Source organism: Camarhynchus parvulus, chromosome 1A (genome assembly GCF_901933205.1).
Source record: "Camarhynchus parvulus chromosome 1A, STF_HiC, whole genome shotgun sequence".
NCBI lineage: Eukaryota > Metazoa > Chordata > Aves > Passeriformes > Thraupidae > Camarhynchus > Camarhynchus parvulus.
The window spans coordinates 41,079,348-41,096,355 of NC_044586.1; the positions used below are offsets into that span (position 1 = coordinate 41,079,348).

The following is a 17,008-nucleotide window of genomic DNA, read 5'->3' on the forward strand; positions in this document are numbered from 1 at the left end:
TTTATGGTTAGGTAAGTTGCTCCAGATTCCTGCAGACAAGAGCAAGATCAAAGCAGCAGCAGGGTTTCATCCACCACTGTGGTGCCTTCCCAAACAAGTGCTGACTTAGGTAATGGTGCTGTGATGTTATGACTGATTTTCCAGGAGCCCCTGAACTGTGTTGACAAGCCCTGGCCACAATGCTATTCCAAAAAGAATAGAAACAGCACCAGCTGTTTCTAGAGAGTTTTGAGAACATTACTGTTCTCTGGCAGTTTTGATTGCTGAGACATCTTTCTTCTATCACTTTGTGCATATCCACCTTCTGTTAACTTTGTGCTGAGAAAGTGTTCAGAGGTGTTTTTATTGAGCCTTCTGGTCATGTGAGTAATCTCAAAGTTGTTACTAATGAAATATGAGAACAGGCAGCAAGTTGCCAGCCTCAACAGCAGTCAGGTTACTTTACAGCTTTTACTTGTGTAACAGAAATATGTGTGGGAGGGAGGCCAAATATCCAGCGGGTAGCTATTGCTAGTGGCAGACTTGTAATGACATGGAGCCTTTTAGTTAGGAAGCTGTAAATAAAAGGGTTGGAATTAGAAGAATTAAAATATACATTTTTCAGTTGGCTGAGGAAATTGTACTTGCAGCTCTAGTCTGGCTGTTCTACTAGCAATAAAATAGGGATCACCGCTGGAGATGCAGAATTTACTATCACCACTTTTGACCACATAATAGAAGATATTGAAAGCATCAGTTGATCATAAGTGCCTGGGAGTTCTTGTATACAATAAAAGTTGGAATTAAGTAAGATTTACCTGGGAATAAATAGTGCATCTGGCTAGATTAAAAAAAAAAAAAGAGAGAGAGAGAAATATGAATCTGTGAAGAAAGTCTGGAAAGTGCACTCAATGAAATACCTCTTAAAAGATAGAAACCTCATTTTAAAATGTCACTGGTGAAAGATACTAAGAGATCAGTTTGAATTAAGGCAAAAAGAAGCGGGTGACAAGATCCTTGTCAAGGTCTAGACTGAAATCTCTTAAGGTGGGATTTTCAAAATCATTTTGCATTTATGCTACCATCCTGCCATTGTAATCAGTGGGAGTTACAGACATTCCTTTAGGGGAAACAGTTGGGTCTCTGCTAAATGCTTTAGAAAATCCTTATCTTAAACTTTTCTGTTGAAGAGGGAATATAGAAAATGGCAAAGAAAGAAAGAGGAGATTAATTAAAGCTTTTCTTAACTTCAGCTGTCAGGCAAAATATTCTTTAATATATTAACTCTGCCTAACTGGTTGAAAAGTATAAAAAATTACAGGATGTTACATGGAGTAACCCTGATTAATATTGTAATATGTATTATTCCATGGAATTGGAAATTACAAAACAAATTTTGAAGAAGATGAATCTTAGGTTCTTAGGTATGGTTAACAAAGTTGAAGGGATTTAAAGAAGAGCTGTAGAGGAAGATGGAGGGAGTAAGGGTAGGCCTGCCATGAAATATGTGTTTTATTCACCAGTTTGTCTTTTTTGTCTCAAACCATGAGATTTATGGCTTTTGTCCTTCTGATTCTCTCCCTGATCCTGCTGTGGGAGGGAGCAAGAAACTGCTCTACAGAAATTGTCATTTATGACTGCGCTGAAGAAAGAATTAGAAAATGAGGACCAAGAACAGCATGGATGTGTGGGAGTATATGAAGACAAAAATCAGTGTCATGGTTTGACACTGGCACAATGCCAGTGCCCCATGAAAATATACTTCCCTGGTGTTCGCTGTGAGATGTGACCAGGAAATAAGCAAAGCAGGCCTCTACCTTAGAAAAAAAAGTTTATTAACTAAACTACAAAAGGAAGAAAAAAAAAAACCACACACACACACACGCACACACACACCTGGAAAATGAACACTCCACAAAAAGCATTTCCTCCTCCCCCCACCACATTTCCAATACATCTTCCAATTTTCAAGTCTCCACCCATCACCCTGTAAATACTCAATTCCAGTCCATCAAGAGGAGAGGAGTCCTTCTTGGGGCCATGGTGACCTCTTCCTTGCATGCCCAGCCCTCTCACCACTGGACAAGGAACAGAGCTGCTTCAAGGGTTATCCTTTTAAGGGTGCTTTGACCAGTTCCGAAAAAAAGCACAGTTTCCTCATCACTCTCGGGACCTCTTGTCCCCCCCATACTTGTCTACCTCCTGGGGCCGGGGGGGTCTCCAAAACTGAACTCTCTCAGTTCTGAGCCATCGCTTCCCCCCTGCATGCAGCCTCTGTGTCGTGAGGAAGCACGGTTCTGTCCATGGCTGTACCAAAAAGAGTCCAGCAACCAGCTACTCCATCATCTCTCTCCGGCCTCTTCTTTACTCTCCCAGCCTCACTCACTGCTCCGACTGTCATTCACTTGCTCATTTCTTCCATCTCCCCTCCGGGAAAGGTCCAAATGCTCTGTGAGGTCTTCATCGTCCAGAAAGGGGTTAACAAACTCCTGCACTCGGCCAGGCTCTTCCCTGCTGCACTCCCCCCTTCCCCCTCCTTCTCCACAGCCGATATCACTTCAAGGCCACAGGCTGTACCAGCTTTCTCTCTCTCATCTTCTAGCTGGGGGCCCCCCCAAATCTTCTTGGGGCCTCTCTCCCTCTGTCTCTCCTGGGGGGGGGCTGCCCAACACCTCCTGGTGCCCCCACCACCCTTCCATCCTGAGGGGTCAGGCCTCCCCCCCCCCCGCGCGGAGATTTTTCTCCTCCCCTGCCCAGCTCGAAGCCGGGCAGGGGAGGCCTTGCCTCTTTGCTGGCCGGAAATCAAAGAGGGAGCCCAAGGGAGTGCTCTGCTTCTAACCCCTGTGTTCTCAGAGGTGCATCCACCCTCAGTGGCCAAGCCTGGTGTCAATTTAAAATCTGAACACCTATTGGCCTCTGGCCACTCCATTCCCAGAAAACCTGCTTCCTGTAAACCCACGACAATCAGTCAAGCAACAGGATTAGCAGGGAACAAACTCTTGTAGACCTGGCTCTTGGTATCCCCAGCTTTGAACTGAAGCTGCTGCTGGTCATTAATGACTCAAGCATTAACTAAGGATAAACTGTGTGATGATAACTCTCTATGAGTAATTAAAACACAGGTTTTATTTTGCATTTAAATTAAGAAATACAGACAAAAGAAGAAATACAGACAAAAATTAATTGGGGGATAGCAATCAAAAATTTTAACATAAATATATGGAAAATATAAAATCATAGACTCTTTTAGGTTGGAAAAGTCCTTTAAGATCATGAAGTCCAACCCAGCACTGCCAAGTCCACCACTGAACTAGGACCCAAAGTGCAACATACACATGTCTTTGAAATGCCTCCTGGGATGGTTACTCAAACACTTCACTGGGCAGCCAGTTCGAGTGCTTGACAACCCTTACAGTGAAGAATGTTTTTCTAGTATCCAGTCTAAACCTCCAAGCACAATTTGAGGCCAATTTCTCTTGTCCTGTTGCCTGCTACTTTGGAGATGAGACTGAGCCCTCACCTGTGTACAACCTCCTGTCAGGTTGGTGTGGAGAAGGTCCTCCTTGGCCTCCTTTTTTTCAGGCTAAACAATCCCAGTTCCCTCAGACACTCCTCATAAGACTTGTTCTCTGGTCCCTTTACCAGTTTCAGTGCCCTTCTTTGGACACTTTCCAGCAAATAGTTCAATAAAGTTACAGCATTTGCTCTTTAAAAATAGTGTGCATATATTGCGATTTAAATTAACTCTGCCAATTAGAGTTTAAATGAGTTAATATGAAATCTTAAAGAGATTAACCATCTGTCATTTCTCAAATGATCTTAATGAAATAAGTCTTCCATATTGCACATATAATTGATACTAATTTTTGTCTTGTACATGAACTATAGGTGGGGAAAAAAACCCCTTGTAATTAAGATAAACTCTAAGTGGGCATTTAAGTGTGTTGGCTATTGTTAATTCAAGTAAATCTTATCTGTTGTCACTGCCACATCAGATAGCCAGCTGGCCACCATGGTTCTGTAGTTCTGTACTAAATCAATGCAAAGGAGACAGAAGGCCAAAGTAATTTCAATTTTTGAATGTAGAGAGATCAAAAGGGAAAAATACCTAATATATTATTGTTTTTTAAATTATTTTAATTTAATCTGGGTTCACAAGTTCTTTGCGGAGCAGTGAATATCTGTTGCATCATGTTACAAGATTACAATTGAAGGGATGTATTCTATTTAAATTTTTGGGAACTTTTATGCATTTCTGCACCTTAAAGACGATCTCAGCCCTAGTTTTCCAGTGTTGTTAATGGATGATTCAGCATAACTGCCACCGTATTTTCCATCCCTAAGTAAGGGATGCAACTCAGTTGTCATTCCTATTTGCTATTGGATTGGATTATGATTATTTTTTTTTTCTTAGACCTTTTCAGAGTCTGGATACACAAGGCAAATATTGGGAAGGCTTGCAGTGTGCATGTAGGAATTTTTTTACAGACATTTGTTTTTAATAATAAAATATGCAGTAGGAAGGGGCTGATGTTGCATAGTGTGAATGAGGAGGCAGGTGCCACACCTTGTGGACAACATATTAAATTTTACTGAGTTCAGCAAGAATCTCTGCACAGATAACAAATTTGGAAAGACAGGTCCCCAGCTGTCACTGCATTGAGATGCATCACAGCATCTAGTAGGTCTGGATCAGTTTATTCCACCAGTCTCACTCTGTAGGGTGCAATGTTTCACCCTAGATACCCTTCTGAAGTAAAAAGTTTTTTCTCAAACAAGCAATAAGAAATATTCTGAAATAGTATTTCACAATAAATCCAAGTAAAATAAAATCGTCCACCTTTACTGTATGTGCCTGTATATATAGATATGTATGTATATATATTTTTGTGTGTATATATGTATTTGCGCGCACAGATATGAAAAAGTAAATCAATTTTATCATCACATAATTTTTGCCTTGTTGTCTGCATCCTAAGAACTGTTTAATGAGACATACGTAAGCACTTACTGTTATTCTTACCATGAGGCAATAGCAAATTTTGGAGTTAAAATTTTTTCTCTGTCTAGAAAGATCTCATTCCAGAGGTAGTTTAGTCAATATAAATAGAGTATTTAAAACTTCATTTGATTCCCAGAACAGAGCTGTTATGAATTTCAGCACTGTTGAGCATAAGTCCTGGACAGTGCAAAATGGATTTCAAATATATGAGATAATAAAGCTTTAGAATTCATTGAAACCAGTGCATTTGGTCTTTGTACACAATGTTTATGCAAGTTCAGGATGGGAAATCATTAAAATTTCATTAAAATTTCATTAAAATTTCTCTGCAAAAATAATTTTAATTTCTTTGCCTCTGTAATACTACTGTCTCCAGCCTGTCCCTATCTTCGTTACAGTGTGCAGTGAAATAAGTATGGACCATTGATTTAATGTGACATGTTTTCTAAAGATTTTTGAAATAAATAGCCTTGAGAAATAAAATTTTGGCATTTCTAAATTAGGCAAATAATGTTTCAAGACTGGTTTTTGAACTTAAAAACCATATTGCAGCTTCTCTTGTAATGATTCTTTTATAAATTGCTCTTTTGCCTCTTTATAATGCATGGTCCTGTCTGCTTCTGCAGTTTCTGATTTGGTATTTAAGTTTGCTCAACTCAGGAGCTGCAATTTTCTCATTTTTCTTTTAAGGTGACTTTCCAAGTGTTTGATTAAAAAAAGAAACCAAAGTGATAAGCATGAATTAAGGAAGAATTATGAACAGAGCACCACCCTTTTTATTAGGAATAAGTATTTCTGTTTTAATAAAGCTGAACAATCTGTCTTGTTATCAGTAGTGATAAACCTGTTTCTGCTGGTCTCTAAATTGGTGTGGATGGTGCGCCAAGTGCTGAAAGAGTAGATGCAGTGACGTGGTTTCTGTACAGGATTTTTTCAGATGTAGTTTAGCCATGTAAGCAGCCCATAAAAGAGCCAGTCCTGAAGCGTAAGCTGTCTGCTCTGTTAGGTGTCACTGCAGAAAGCATTATGAAGAAACACTGTGTTTAAATGATTTAATTTGTTATTGAAGCTAAGATCAGATGATACAGAGAATCAAATTTAGATGGATTGTAGAACCTACTGATCCTCTTTTTTTTGCTGATTTTTTTGTATTCCAATAATATAAAAATCTCCTTTAATTGGATCACAGATTTTCTCCTAACTCTGAAACATTTTCTACCAAAAACGACATGTAAACTTCAATCCAGGAATCATTTATCAAACCATGAATTTTTAATGAGTCAGTAATATGTGATTTCAATAAAAATAGATCTAAAGTTTGAGCAGGTAACCACAGAAGAAGTGATGGCTGTTTCAATACAGTTTGTACAGAACCATTCTCCATCAACTTTCTTGCATGAGGATAAGAAACCCCAAAGCTTAGGTAGAGTAGGATACCAGGCATATTACCTTTGCCTCCAAGTCCTGCTATTTAGCCCATGGAAAGTTAATTTTTTGATCTTGCATGCTTTGCGAAAAAAAAATCCATCTTCAAAGACTCAGTAGTTTTTCTTACTCCCCAAAAAGCAAGTGTTAGGAAGGCACACTCAAATGTGGCAGTCATCTCTTTATATGAAGGACACACATCTGTGCAAATGATCTTCAAGGCTCTGCTCCTGCAAACCTTGGTGGGCTTTCAGAGCTGCTCCAGCCACACACATAGAGCCCTTCCTCCTGCTGTGGCAGTCTGCAGCCACCTGCTGCTCTCTAATATACTCTTTTCCCTCGTTAAGAGCTGCTGTACATGCCAGGGGTGCTTCTGCATTCCTAAGGCATAAGATGGATGGCTGTGCTTCTTCTTTGAGCATGATAATTAATTTGTCAAATGTAGTTATTTAAGCTGAGTTTACCAGTGTGATGTATTTCTTCTCCTGAGATACCAAGATAGTGTCTTTGCATGGTATTTTGGCCTGCTAAATATGTTTCACATATTCTCATAATAATTTTTTTCTTGCGTTTAATTTAAAAATTACAGAATAATTAATAATTACTATTTAAATAAAAACCATATTTGAATAATATCATAACATTAACATAAAATAAGAAAGCCAGGATACTGTTACAATATAGATTGTACTTTTAAACCAAATTTGCATGACCATTACTTTATTTTTCTATTATGGAGTGGTTTCACGTAAATTCTGTTTCAGCCAGCATAAGAGATTTCACTATGTTAGGAGGTCAGAGTCAAATATTGTTAAGTGGATTTTAGAGGGGCTGGATCATTTGGTGAACAATAACAATTTTGGTTATTCATGCTGAGAGCAAAGTAATGAAATCTCATGCTGGAGGGCAGAGGCCTGCAGCCTGTGCTCTGCTGCACCCAGTGAGGGTTGAAGGGAGCATGATTGGTGATACAAGAGACACGACTCCTTGTTTAGAAGAGGGATATTAGGTTAATGTTATTAAAAACCAAAAAAATAAACACTCAACAACAGCAAAACCACAAAAATAAAACTAAACTTGTGTAGCATTTAAAATTTATTTGTTATATTAAGGTAAATTTCCTCCTTTTAAATAACAGGTCCTTGCCATTACTAGAGGAAAATTTGCCTCTGCTGATGGATTGGATATGTGTCATTCTGCAAGTTTTATACTCCTACAGTTTATGGCCACTATTGAAATAGCATGTTGAAAATTTCCATAGTGATTTGCAAATGTTAAGACATTAATTTTCTTGACAACTCAGTAGAATATGTACAGTCATTATTTATAAAGAGGAAGATTCAGTGCAGTCTTCCCCCTCAAAATGGAGGAAGAAAGGGCATCTGATTCCAGATTTAAGACTTTGCTAAATAGCCAGAACTGGTCTAAGCTGCACTAATAAAATTCACTAAAGCCTGGGCAGAATGATAGCTATGAAAACTTCACACGCAGGTTAGCCCATGTGTGCTGATTAAAATTAAAAGTCTTTATGTTCCCCAAACAGCTGGTTTTCCTGAAATTTAAATTTCAGGGCTCTGAAATTATATGTGGATGGATGAATACTATTGATTTAACAAAAAATGCAAAGAGTATTTCCAGAAGATGGAAGCATTTTATTTTGACACCTACAGACTAAGATACTGCATTTTGAAAATAATAGAGCTTTTCATGTATCATTTTGAAATGACACTTTAGGGCATCTTATTTTAAGATTCCATTTACCATTTCTTAAAAATCACAAACTAAAACATTAAAAAGTTCTTGAACCTAAATACTTCAGCAATGCTCTTTTTTTCACATTGAGTAGTGCACTGCAAGCCAACACAAAATCACATTCTCCAGACTGTTAATTTATTCCCAAAAGGGATATTTCCTAGCATGTCCTAGTCACCAGACTGAGGAGTCTCATCCATCACACTCTGGTGCTAGGACATGCCATGCTAGAAGCCCCTTGAAAAGCAGGCAGACCTCTGTTTCCAGGTTATTTATTTCATCTAAATAAAGTGCTTTGTATGGGCTGAGGGCAGGGAAAACACGGGCTGCACTTTGAAGACCTGCCTTCTGCTAACCCCGCCGTTTGCAGTTTGGAGCGTGCGTCTCACACCGTTAGTCAGCTTTCTGAAGGAAACCCAAAGAATCCCACATAAGATCGACCTGCATGAATAAATTACACAGTAGAACTAGCATATGGTTTTTCAGTGTGCTAGCCAGCTCTTCGGCAAATGTTTAAGAGAATACTGTAGCCCACATAGAAAGTGTAATGATGGTGGCTCCCTGTTAATGAAGGTGGAATTATGCTGCAGTGCAGTTATCACATACTAGTATGGGATAAAAATAGATACTCTGCCTATCCCATGCTTACATGTTCACATAGGTTACGTTGCAAATAAATACTACTGTGTTTCTCTTTTTTTAATCTGGAAACCTATACAAATCTCCTATTTTTTGGTGGTTTTTAAAAATTCAGGACCATTCTTGCTTCCCTTTTCAGAGCATGACGAATGTGTAACAAACCAGCACAACTGTGATGAGAATGCGCTCTGCTTCAACACCGTGGGCGGGCACAACTGCGTCTGCAAGCCAGGGTACACGGGAAATGGCACCATCTGCAAGGGTAAGCTGCTGGAAACCTGAATTTTCTGCTGGAAACCTGGGTGAGATGCTCTGCCATTGTTGATGCAATTCTGGTTGTTTGCCTTGAACAAGACAGACAAAATGCCAGGCTAGGCACTTGGGTCCTTCACCTATATGATCTTCACAGGCATATATACACTGACTTTGCATTTGGCAGTCTGCAGTAATTTGAAGATGATGCAAACATAGATAGTAGGCTCTAAAATTTGAAGTAGTTATGTTTAATTTTTTGTGTCAGCAGTTTCTATATACGGTACACCATTCAAGGTAGCCTACAGTTACCAAGAAACTTAAGTCTGTGAAAACACTGTCAGATTTACATTGTCCATGGTCAATGACTTGCTGTTTTAATTGGATGAACTAAAAATTGTTTGGTATGTCTTGTTATCCTAAGTGAGAAAAGCAGTAGACATGGGCATACAAAACTTCCAGTACAAGTGAGGCAGTGTTTTCTAACATGTTTTCTAACATTCTGATTCACTGCTATTAGAACTTAAATTTCTAGTCTTAAAAAGATGCTTTCCCAGAGGTACAATGCTGCTTTTATTCCTGTTGCATTTCACATCAGAAGAAATTATACTTGGTAGCTGGGCCCAAATCCTTGGAATTTCTCAAGCTCTGACCACAGGATTTAGAGAGTGCTTGAAAAGAAAAGTAGTGTAGCTGTAGGGGAACGAGGTCAGATGTGAGAAGTGGGACAGATGCAGCAATATCATACCCAGTGTTCCTTGAGGTTGGGCCTCGGTGCTCTTGATCTCTTAGATGTCACAATCTAAAGGTCCAGAGCTAACATTGGTAATGTCACATAGATGCCTTCTGCTGCTATCTGTTGCCAAATCTAAGCAACCCAGAATTTCTTTAATTGCTAAGTCTAATTAAGGTCATAGCACTAGTTATTCCATCACCTGATTAACAGTACAATTTTTCTATATATACCAAAGACAAGCTCTTTGTAAAACATGGCAGCCTGGTTCACTTCCAGTCAAACGCATGGGTAGAGGGAGATGTGTCAGCAAATATGTCCTTTTGTGCTGGACTCTCTGGGGAATAAGAAGAAAGTCTTATCCTGATAAATCCAAAGCATCTTCTTTCAGAAGAACACAGCTCACTCCTGCTCTGTGCTTGGTAGTAGTCCCAAATTCTACTGGAGGGGAGTCAGCTACTAAAAGATTCTTTGGGTCAAAGAGAAGGTGCATAACTCTGTAGCACTGTGTTCAGCTCTCCTGAGTAAGAGATCTGGCTGCAGATCTGACAGTTCAGAGGGTACCTGGCCCCACTGTGAAAGAAGCTCCCTCCTCAATATTGAGAAGACAGTACGCATGAGAAGGCTCTAAGATTGTGTATTGAAATCTGAGGCATGCGCTTCTCTGCAGCCCTGGCTGGCATGCCAGTGTCCTTCAAAGAGACCTGGATATGCCTCTTGGCCCCATGTCTTTGGCAGCTTTCCATGCACTGTGCTGCCAGCTGCAGTCCTGTGCACCATGCGCCCCTGGATCAGGTGGCTTACATGTCTCAGTTGACAATGCTCCCTCACCACAGGGCTGGTGTCTCAAAACTGAGAGCTGGATAGCTCAAATCTGTAACAGTTTTCTCTGAGCCATAAGAGCTCATCAGTGGTGCTGCTACACAGAGCAGCTGCAAACCGAAGCCTGGCACCTCTGGCTGGTTACAAGTGCAAGGCTATACCAGTGCCCCAAAGCAGCTCTTTGTCTTGGTTATAACTTCCAGACGCCTAGTTTCACCTACAGTTTCTTCTGGCCAGAGCATTTCCAATTCCATATTGCAGATGCAATCAGAACAACTAACAGCTACTATGTTTTCAAGCAGAGCTGTTGCATTTCTGGGTCCACAGAAGTGGCTCTTGAAAGCATACACTCCTGGAGAATGCTACACCAAAATATGTAAGCGTATCATGCCAAAGAGCAAACCCAAGGACTGACTTTAAGCTGTAAATGCTAAAAGTTTCAAATTTCTTCAGAATCCCTTGAGACAAAATTAGTATTTTTATTGTTTCCATTAAATTACTTTATAAAGGACTGAGGTAGCCAGACAGTTTAATATTCAGCTGTGCCTAGTATGTTCAGGCCTTTATTTGGGCAGCAGAACAGACCAGCACTGCCCTAGGAAGAGTCTGTTCCAAGGGAAGATGTTGTCTTTCATTGCTTCCCAGTGCATGTGAAGGAGCACATATGGGACCTGTTGTCTTCAGATGATTTACTCTAATCTCCTTCTGTAGCTCGTCAGCCCATCTGGCCAGTGAGGCAGGGGGGCCATAAACCATCTCTTTGTGACCACTATCCTTGGGAGAAGGCAGTGTCTGCGCTCTGTGCCACACGGGCGGCATTCTGTGCCAGTTCTGTGTCCACCTGCAGGGTTGCTGAGTGGGATTCTCTTACCCTTACACTGTGCTTTTGCATTTTGCAGCATTTTGCAAAGACGGGTGCAGGAACGGAGGAGCCTGTATTGCTTCCAATGTGTGTGCCTGCCCACAAGGCTTCACTGGGCCCAGCTGTGAAACCGGTAAGATTCTAACTTAATTTACAATGAAGATAATCCAAGGAGGATGTTTGAAGTAATCCAAGAATAAAGGAGAATTTAAGGTTATGCCCTGAAAGATGAAGCTGCCACTAAAACGTTACTCACTTTTCTTATATGCTTCCCAAGAGAATATATTACAGCAATTCTAATTAGAAGCACATGGACTGCAAAAATTAGAACATGAATTAAGACATCTTGGGTTTTGATGTTTCATAATTAATAAGATTATTATGGACTTGCTTTTCACCTCAAATGGCCTTTGGTGTTTCATATAAATAACAGATAATCTGACATCTGGAAATAAATTTAAGTAACTGATTACTTTTGTGCTGTGTATGTGTTCCTGGTACAGTAACCCACCTTCATCTGCAACCTTATTTGAAGACTTGTGATTAACCCAGCTTACTTTACTCAGTCTTAAGGCAGGTTTCAGTGTTCCAACTGCTTTTACCTCCTTTCACAAGCATTCCTTTATCTTCCCCTGCTACCCCTGAGGATGGCAGTATCACAAGGCTTTGTTTTAGAACTTTATTTTTTAAGTCCTAGATCTAATCAAATTATATTGCCCAGCAGAGTATGGAGAATGTTAATTCTTAGCATCTCAAGTGCCTGTAAATAATTTTTCAAAGTTCAAATTAATAGCTTCAGCACCTTTATTGCTGCAGAATTTTTAAATGCATTCTAAGCATACTTGCCTCCAGGAGGTAAAGGGAGAAAGCTTTCTTAGATTAATTGGCTTCAGTATGCCTAATAAAAGGGCAGTCTGCCACCTATGATTGACTATTGTTGCTGTTCTATATTGCCTTCAATAAATCTTCCAAACAGTAGAAAGGAGGTCATTTGAGCAAGTATTGCTTTCATTTGACTTGTAAACATATCTTGTTTAATGAAAAACACAGACCAGTCTGAATTCTGTATTATCTGGTCTATTTGAGAGGTGAGAAATGTGGTTGTTTTCATTCTTCTGTATTTGATCAGATATTCCCACATAACACACAAGGGCTGCTGTGTGAAAAGCAGCATCCTAATTGGTCATTTATTTCTAAAACAATGTTAAAAGAACAAGTTTTCAAGTATTGCTCACTATTTCACAGACTGTACATACCACAATACAGGGTACCAAGGTCTCTCCATTGTAACACTGCTTGGAATAAATTGTATGCTAAGATATTGCTCAAGTATTAAAGCAGTTAATTTGTTTTAGTGATAGCTGTCTTATATGCTCCTTGAACTGCTCTCCTGTTCTCAACTAAATATAGCATGTGTAGTTTCAAAGTGCATAATCATCTTCTGCAGCTTTGTACTCCTATCTGAAGTGTGTGGACTAGAAGCATATTCTCCTTAGTTTCCTTCTACAGTCAATATTAATAGCCACTATCAAAGAGAGATCTTACTGGCTTTTTAGAAGTGACCCTGGAAGTCCTGCCTATACTCCCATCTTTATAGGACAAACCAGAGACACTCAGTCCCCAGTCCAGTAAATTCAAGTATCTTAAGCTGACTTAAGTTAGATTAACTGCATTCAGCCCCAAATGTCTTTCAAAAGAATCTGAGCTGCTGGCCTAACTTCTATCCTCCCTGCCCTTCAGGAAACATATAGGGAGGCAGGCAGAGGCTTGGATGACATCTTGTGCCTTTCTGAATACCTGATCTCAATGTTTAATATCAAGTTAGTATGGTGGTGACCTGATATCACATAGCTAGTGATAATGTTGCTATGATGGGGAGCCAGTTTGCCAGCAGCAAACCAATTTCATAGCTCAGTTTTCTGAGGAGAAGACCCTCTCTCCTGTTTAATTTCAGTTGAACATGGTATTTTTTTCCTGCTGTAGAAATAAATAATGCTAGAGGTCGGCCACAGGAGCACAGGTCTGGTCACCTCATGTGGAGACTAATATGCAGAGTAGGATTGTCATCTACCTGTGCATGGCTTTGAAACATGCAGTCTGAAATACAGTGAGAGTGGCAAATGGAAGAGGTATCTGGTGGGTAAAAGAGTAAAAGCTGATTTTTTTTGAGACTTCACTGTAAGAAAGAGGGTGCTGTACATAGCCTTAAAAGAAAACTGAAGCTTCAAACAGTACGCATTCACTCATAGTGAATGTAGCTGAGTTTGCTGAAGGTACTTCTCGTTAGGCTTGAAATGTTTCAAGCCTGCTGCAAATAATTTATGCTGGAAGCTTCCCTTTGAACAGTCTCTGTGTCTGCAAAGGTGATGCAATCTTCTCTAGGCAAATGTCTTCTATTGCTATCGCATACAGAGAAGGGGGAGGATTCATGTAAAGGTGCCAAATCTGTTTTAAAATTGCACATCACTTATTTCTGTTTATGCTACACATATTTTAAAACTGCTTATTGAAGAATCCTGGGATTTTAAACTTAAAATATTCAGTTATGTAGACATTGTCGGCAGCTGCTGAACCTATGAATTAATTATCAGGAGATTGAATCCACACCCCAACAATAACCTAGAAAATGCAATCATCAGTTCTTACTGTTTCCTTCTGTAGAAGGTGGTTTAAGAGTTCTGTTTAAATCATTTCTCAGAATCATAGAAAAGAAAGGATGAAGTTGGAAGGGACTTCTGGAGATCATCTTGTCTCACCCCTCTGCTCAGAGCAGGGTCAAATACAACTGGCTTCTACAGCTGGCATACAGGACTGTGCCCTGTTGGATTTGCAGTGTTTTTAGGGTTGGAGACTCCACAAGTTCTCTGGGCAACCAATTCCAGTGTTCAATCACCCTCAGAGTACAAAAAAATTATTTTCATTATGTTCACATCAAATTTGCCATGTCCCTAGTCCCTTTTCTGGACATGACTGAGAGTTTCTAGCTCCTTCCAACGCTGTTAGGTATTTTTACACAGTTATAAGTTTCCCTTCAGCCTTTTCATTTCCAGGCTGAACATCTCAGCTCTATTAGCCTCTCCTGGTATGACAGATGCTCTAATCCATAAATCATCTTCACTGCACTGCACTGGATTTGCTCCATGGCTCTCCTGTACTAGGGAAAACAGTGCAAGACCCAGCACTCCAGAGAGGATCTAGCAGCATGAAATAGGGGGGCACGATCATGTCCCATGACCTGCTGGCAATAATCTTCCTAATGCAACTCTGGAGGCTGTTGGCCACCCTTGCTGCAAGTGCACAATGCTGCCTCGTGTTCAGCTCATGTCCACCAGCACCTCCAGATTGGTTTCTATCGAGTAGCTTTTCCACCGCTGCTCTGGTGCCTGAGGTTGTTTCTTAATCATTGTAGGACTTTGCATTTGCCTCTGAACTTGAAGAAATTCCCAGTGGCCAGTTTCTCCAGCCTGTTGAGGTCCCTCTGAATGTCACTATCTGGTGTAGCAACTTCTCCTCCAAATTTCCTATAATCTGAAAATGTGCTGAGGATGCTCTCTGCCTTATTGTGCAGATGTTAAGCAGTCCTGGCCCAGCACCTGATGTTTACTTGGGTGTATGTTCATAAGTGACTAGTCTCCAAGTGGATGTTGTATAGCTCATCAGAGCTATCTGACACTGGAAACTCTGTAGGTTTTCTGTCTATCTCTCTATTTATTTATCCTGCACTTTTTAGCTTGTCTCAGGATGTTATGTGAGTATCAAAATTTTTACTAAGGTAACCAACATGTACTGCTCTTCTCCCGTTCACCAAACCTAGTCATCTTACTTTACATGGCTATCAGGTTGGTCAGGCATGATTTCCTCTTCATGAATCAGTATTGACTGTTCCAAATTACTTTCTTGTCCTTAATCTGTTTAGAGGGTACCACAATCATCTCAGGGTGGAGGTAAGGCTGACTAATCTATAGTTCCCTGGATCCTTGCCTTTTTCAAAGATAGGAAGGGCATTTGCTTTCTTCCATTTCTGAGGAGCTTCTTTCAGTCACCTTAGCCTTTCAAAGACAATTCAGGTTGGCCTCAAGTGTGACATGATCCAGCTTCCTCAGCACTCCTGGGTGCATCCAGTCAGGTTTGATTGACCGGTGTTTTTTTTCCAGTTTATTTAGATATTGATCCTTCTCCACCATGGGTAGATTTTTCTTGCTTCAGACAGAATTTTCCACTGGTCTTGGTAACCTGGGACACCTGAAGGCAAATCTTACCTAAAAAGACCAACGTAAAGAAGGTGTTGAGCATCTCACTGTTTAGAATTTCCTTTCCAAAACCCATTTTTGCATACTCAATCAGTATCTATATTTGTCCCAAAGCCTGAGAGGGATGATGCTGTCCATGCTTAGATCCTGCCTGTGCAGCCTAAACTCTGCAGCTTTTGCAAAGAGAAGTGAAGTACTGTGTAAGTGAGAATGGTTTCATAAAATTTTTTGCTTCCAAAATGGTGCTTCTGGGGCATCAGCAGGAGTCTCATTTCTGTTGGAAACATAAAAAGGAGAATCAGCTGTTACTGCTGGTTGCCTATTTCAGTGTGCTGTATTCACTGTGGACTGTCTTGCAGTTAACAGAGCACAGAGCTGTTACAACACCTTTGAATGATCTGTTGGGAGCCTTTTAGATTAATCATGACCTGTGTTATGTGGAAATGGACCAGTGGAATGAGGCAGCAGATGGAAGACTCATATGCAGATATATCAGCCTATACCACCTTTTAAAACAATTAATATTAAGCCATAAAAACTAGGCTAAAAGTCATCAAGTCACAAAAATGAGTGGGAGAATTTCTGTGTCTCCTCCCAGAGGATACAGATTGAGACATTAATGTTGGGGATACATTCATTGGCCTAGGGAAATGGGGTTTATATATTTAAAAAATTTTAAGTTTTATAAGGCACACCAGCACTTTATCAAGTAGAGCAGCTTTCTGCAGTGTAGAGATGAGACTACCAAGTAAATCCAAATGTATTTGTGCCTGGTTAATTAAGTCAGAAATACCTGACTTAATACTGTCTTATTTGATTGCAAAATTTTGAATTCTTCAATTGGCATTTTTAAGCGCTGTCTTAAATTGTATTTGAAGCGTGTTAGATTTAGAACCAGAATAGGATGACTTTGTTAGATTTGCTTGATGTTACTGCAACTCTCCTTTAATCTGGTGACAGAGCTTTAAGAGTGGACCTGTTCTCCTACGATATATGCATATCTGCTAGTGTGTGCATACAAGATTACTGCATTTTTGCTGCTTGTCAGCTTCTTTTTTTGAGTTTCCACACTTGTTTTGTACTTTGAGTCTTCCTATGGACAGCCTTTAATTATGCATGAGATAAAAAAGCAGAGTGTGTTGCTAGTAGTGTTTTGATGTAGTATTTGTTAACAGGTGGCTGCAAGTTTTTGGATGATTTTCTGCTATTTGAATTTCCTGCTAATGAATTTTCCTTGGTTATTGCAGGAATCATGTCCACCTGTTCCTAAACAATCCACATTCAACCTGCTG

The 17,008-nt window shown here is 40.0% G+C and overlaps 1 protein-coding gene across 2 annotated transcripts in view; it reads left to right on the forward strand.

Annotated features, from left to right (window-relative positions):
* The window catches only part of NELL2 (neural EGFL like 2), a 135,815-nt gene that overhangs the window by 87,915 nt on the left and 30,892 nt on the right, over positions 1 to 17,008 (forward strand). For both annotated transcript variants that reach the window (XM_030959604.1, XM_030959605.1), the window contains exons 14-15: positions 8,937 to 9,059; positions 11,504 to 11,599. In XM_030959604.1, the coding sequence (XP_030815464.1) occupies positions 8,937 to 9,059; positions 11,504 to 11,599 (219 nt within the window). The remainder of the gene's footprint in view (positions 1 to 8,936; positions 9,060 to 11,503; positions 11,600 to 17,008) is intronic.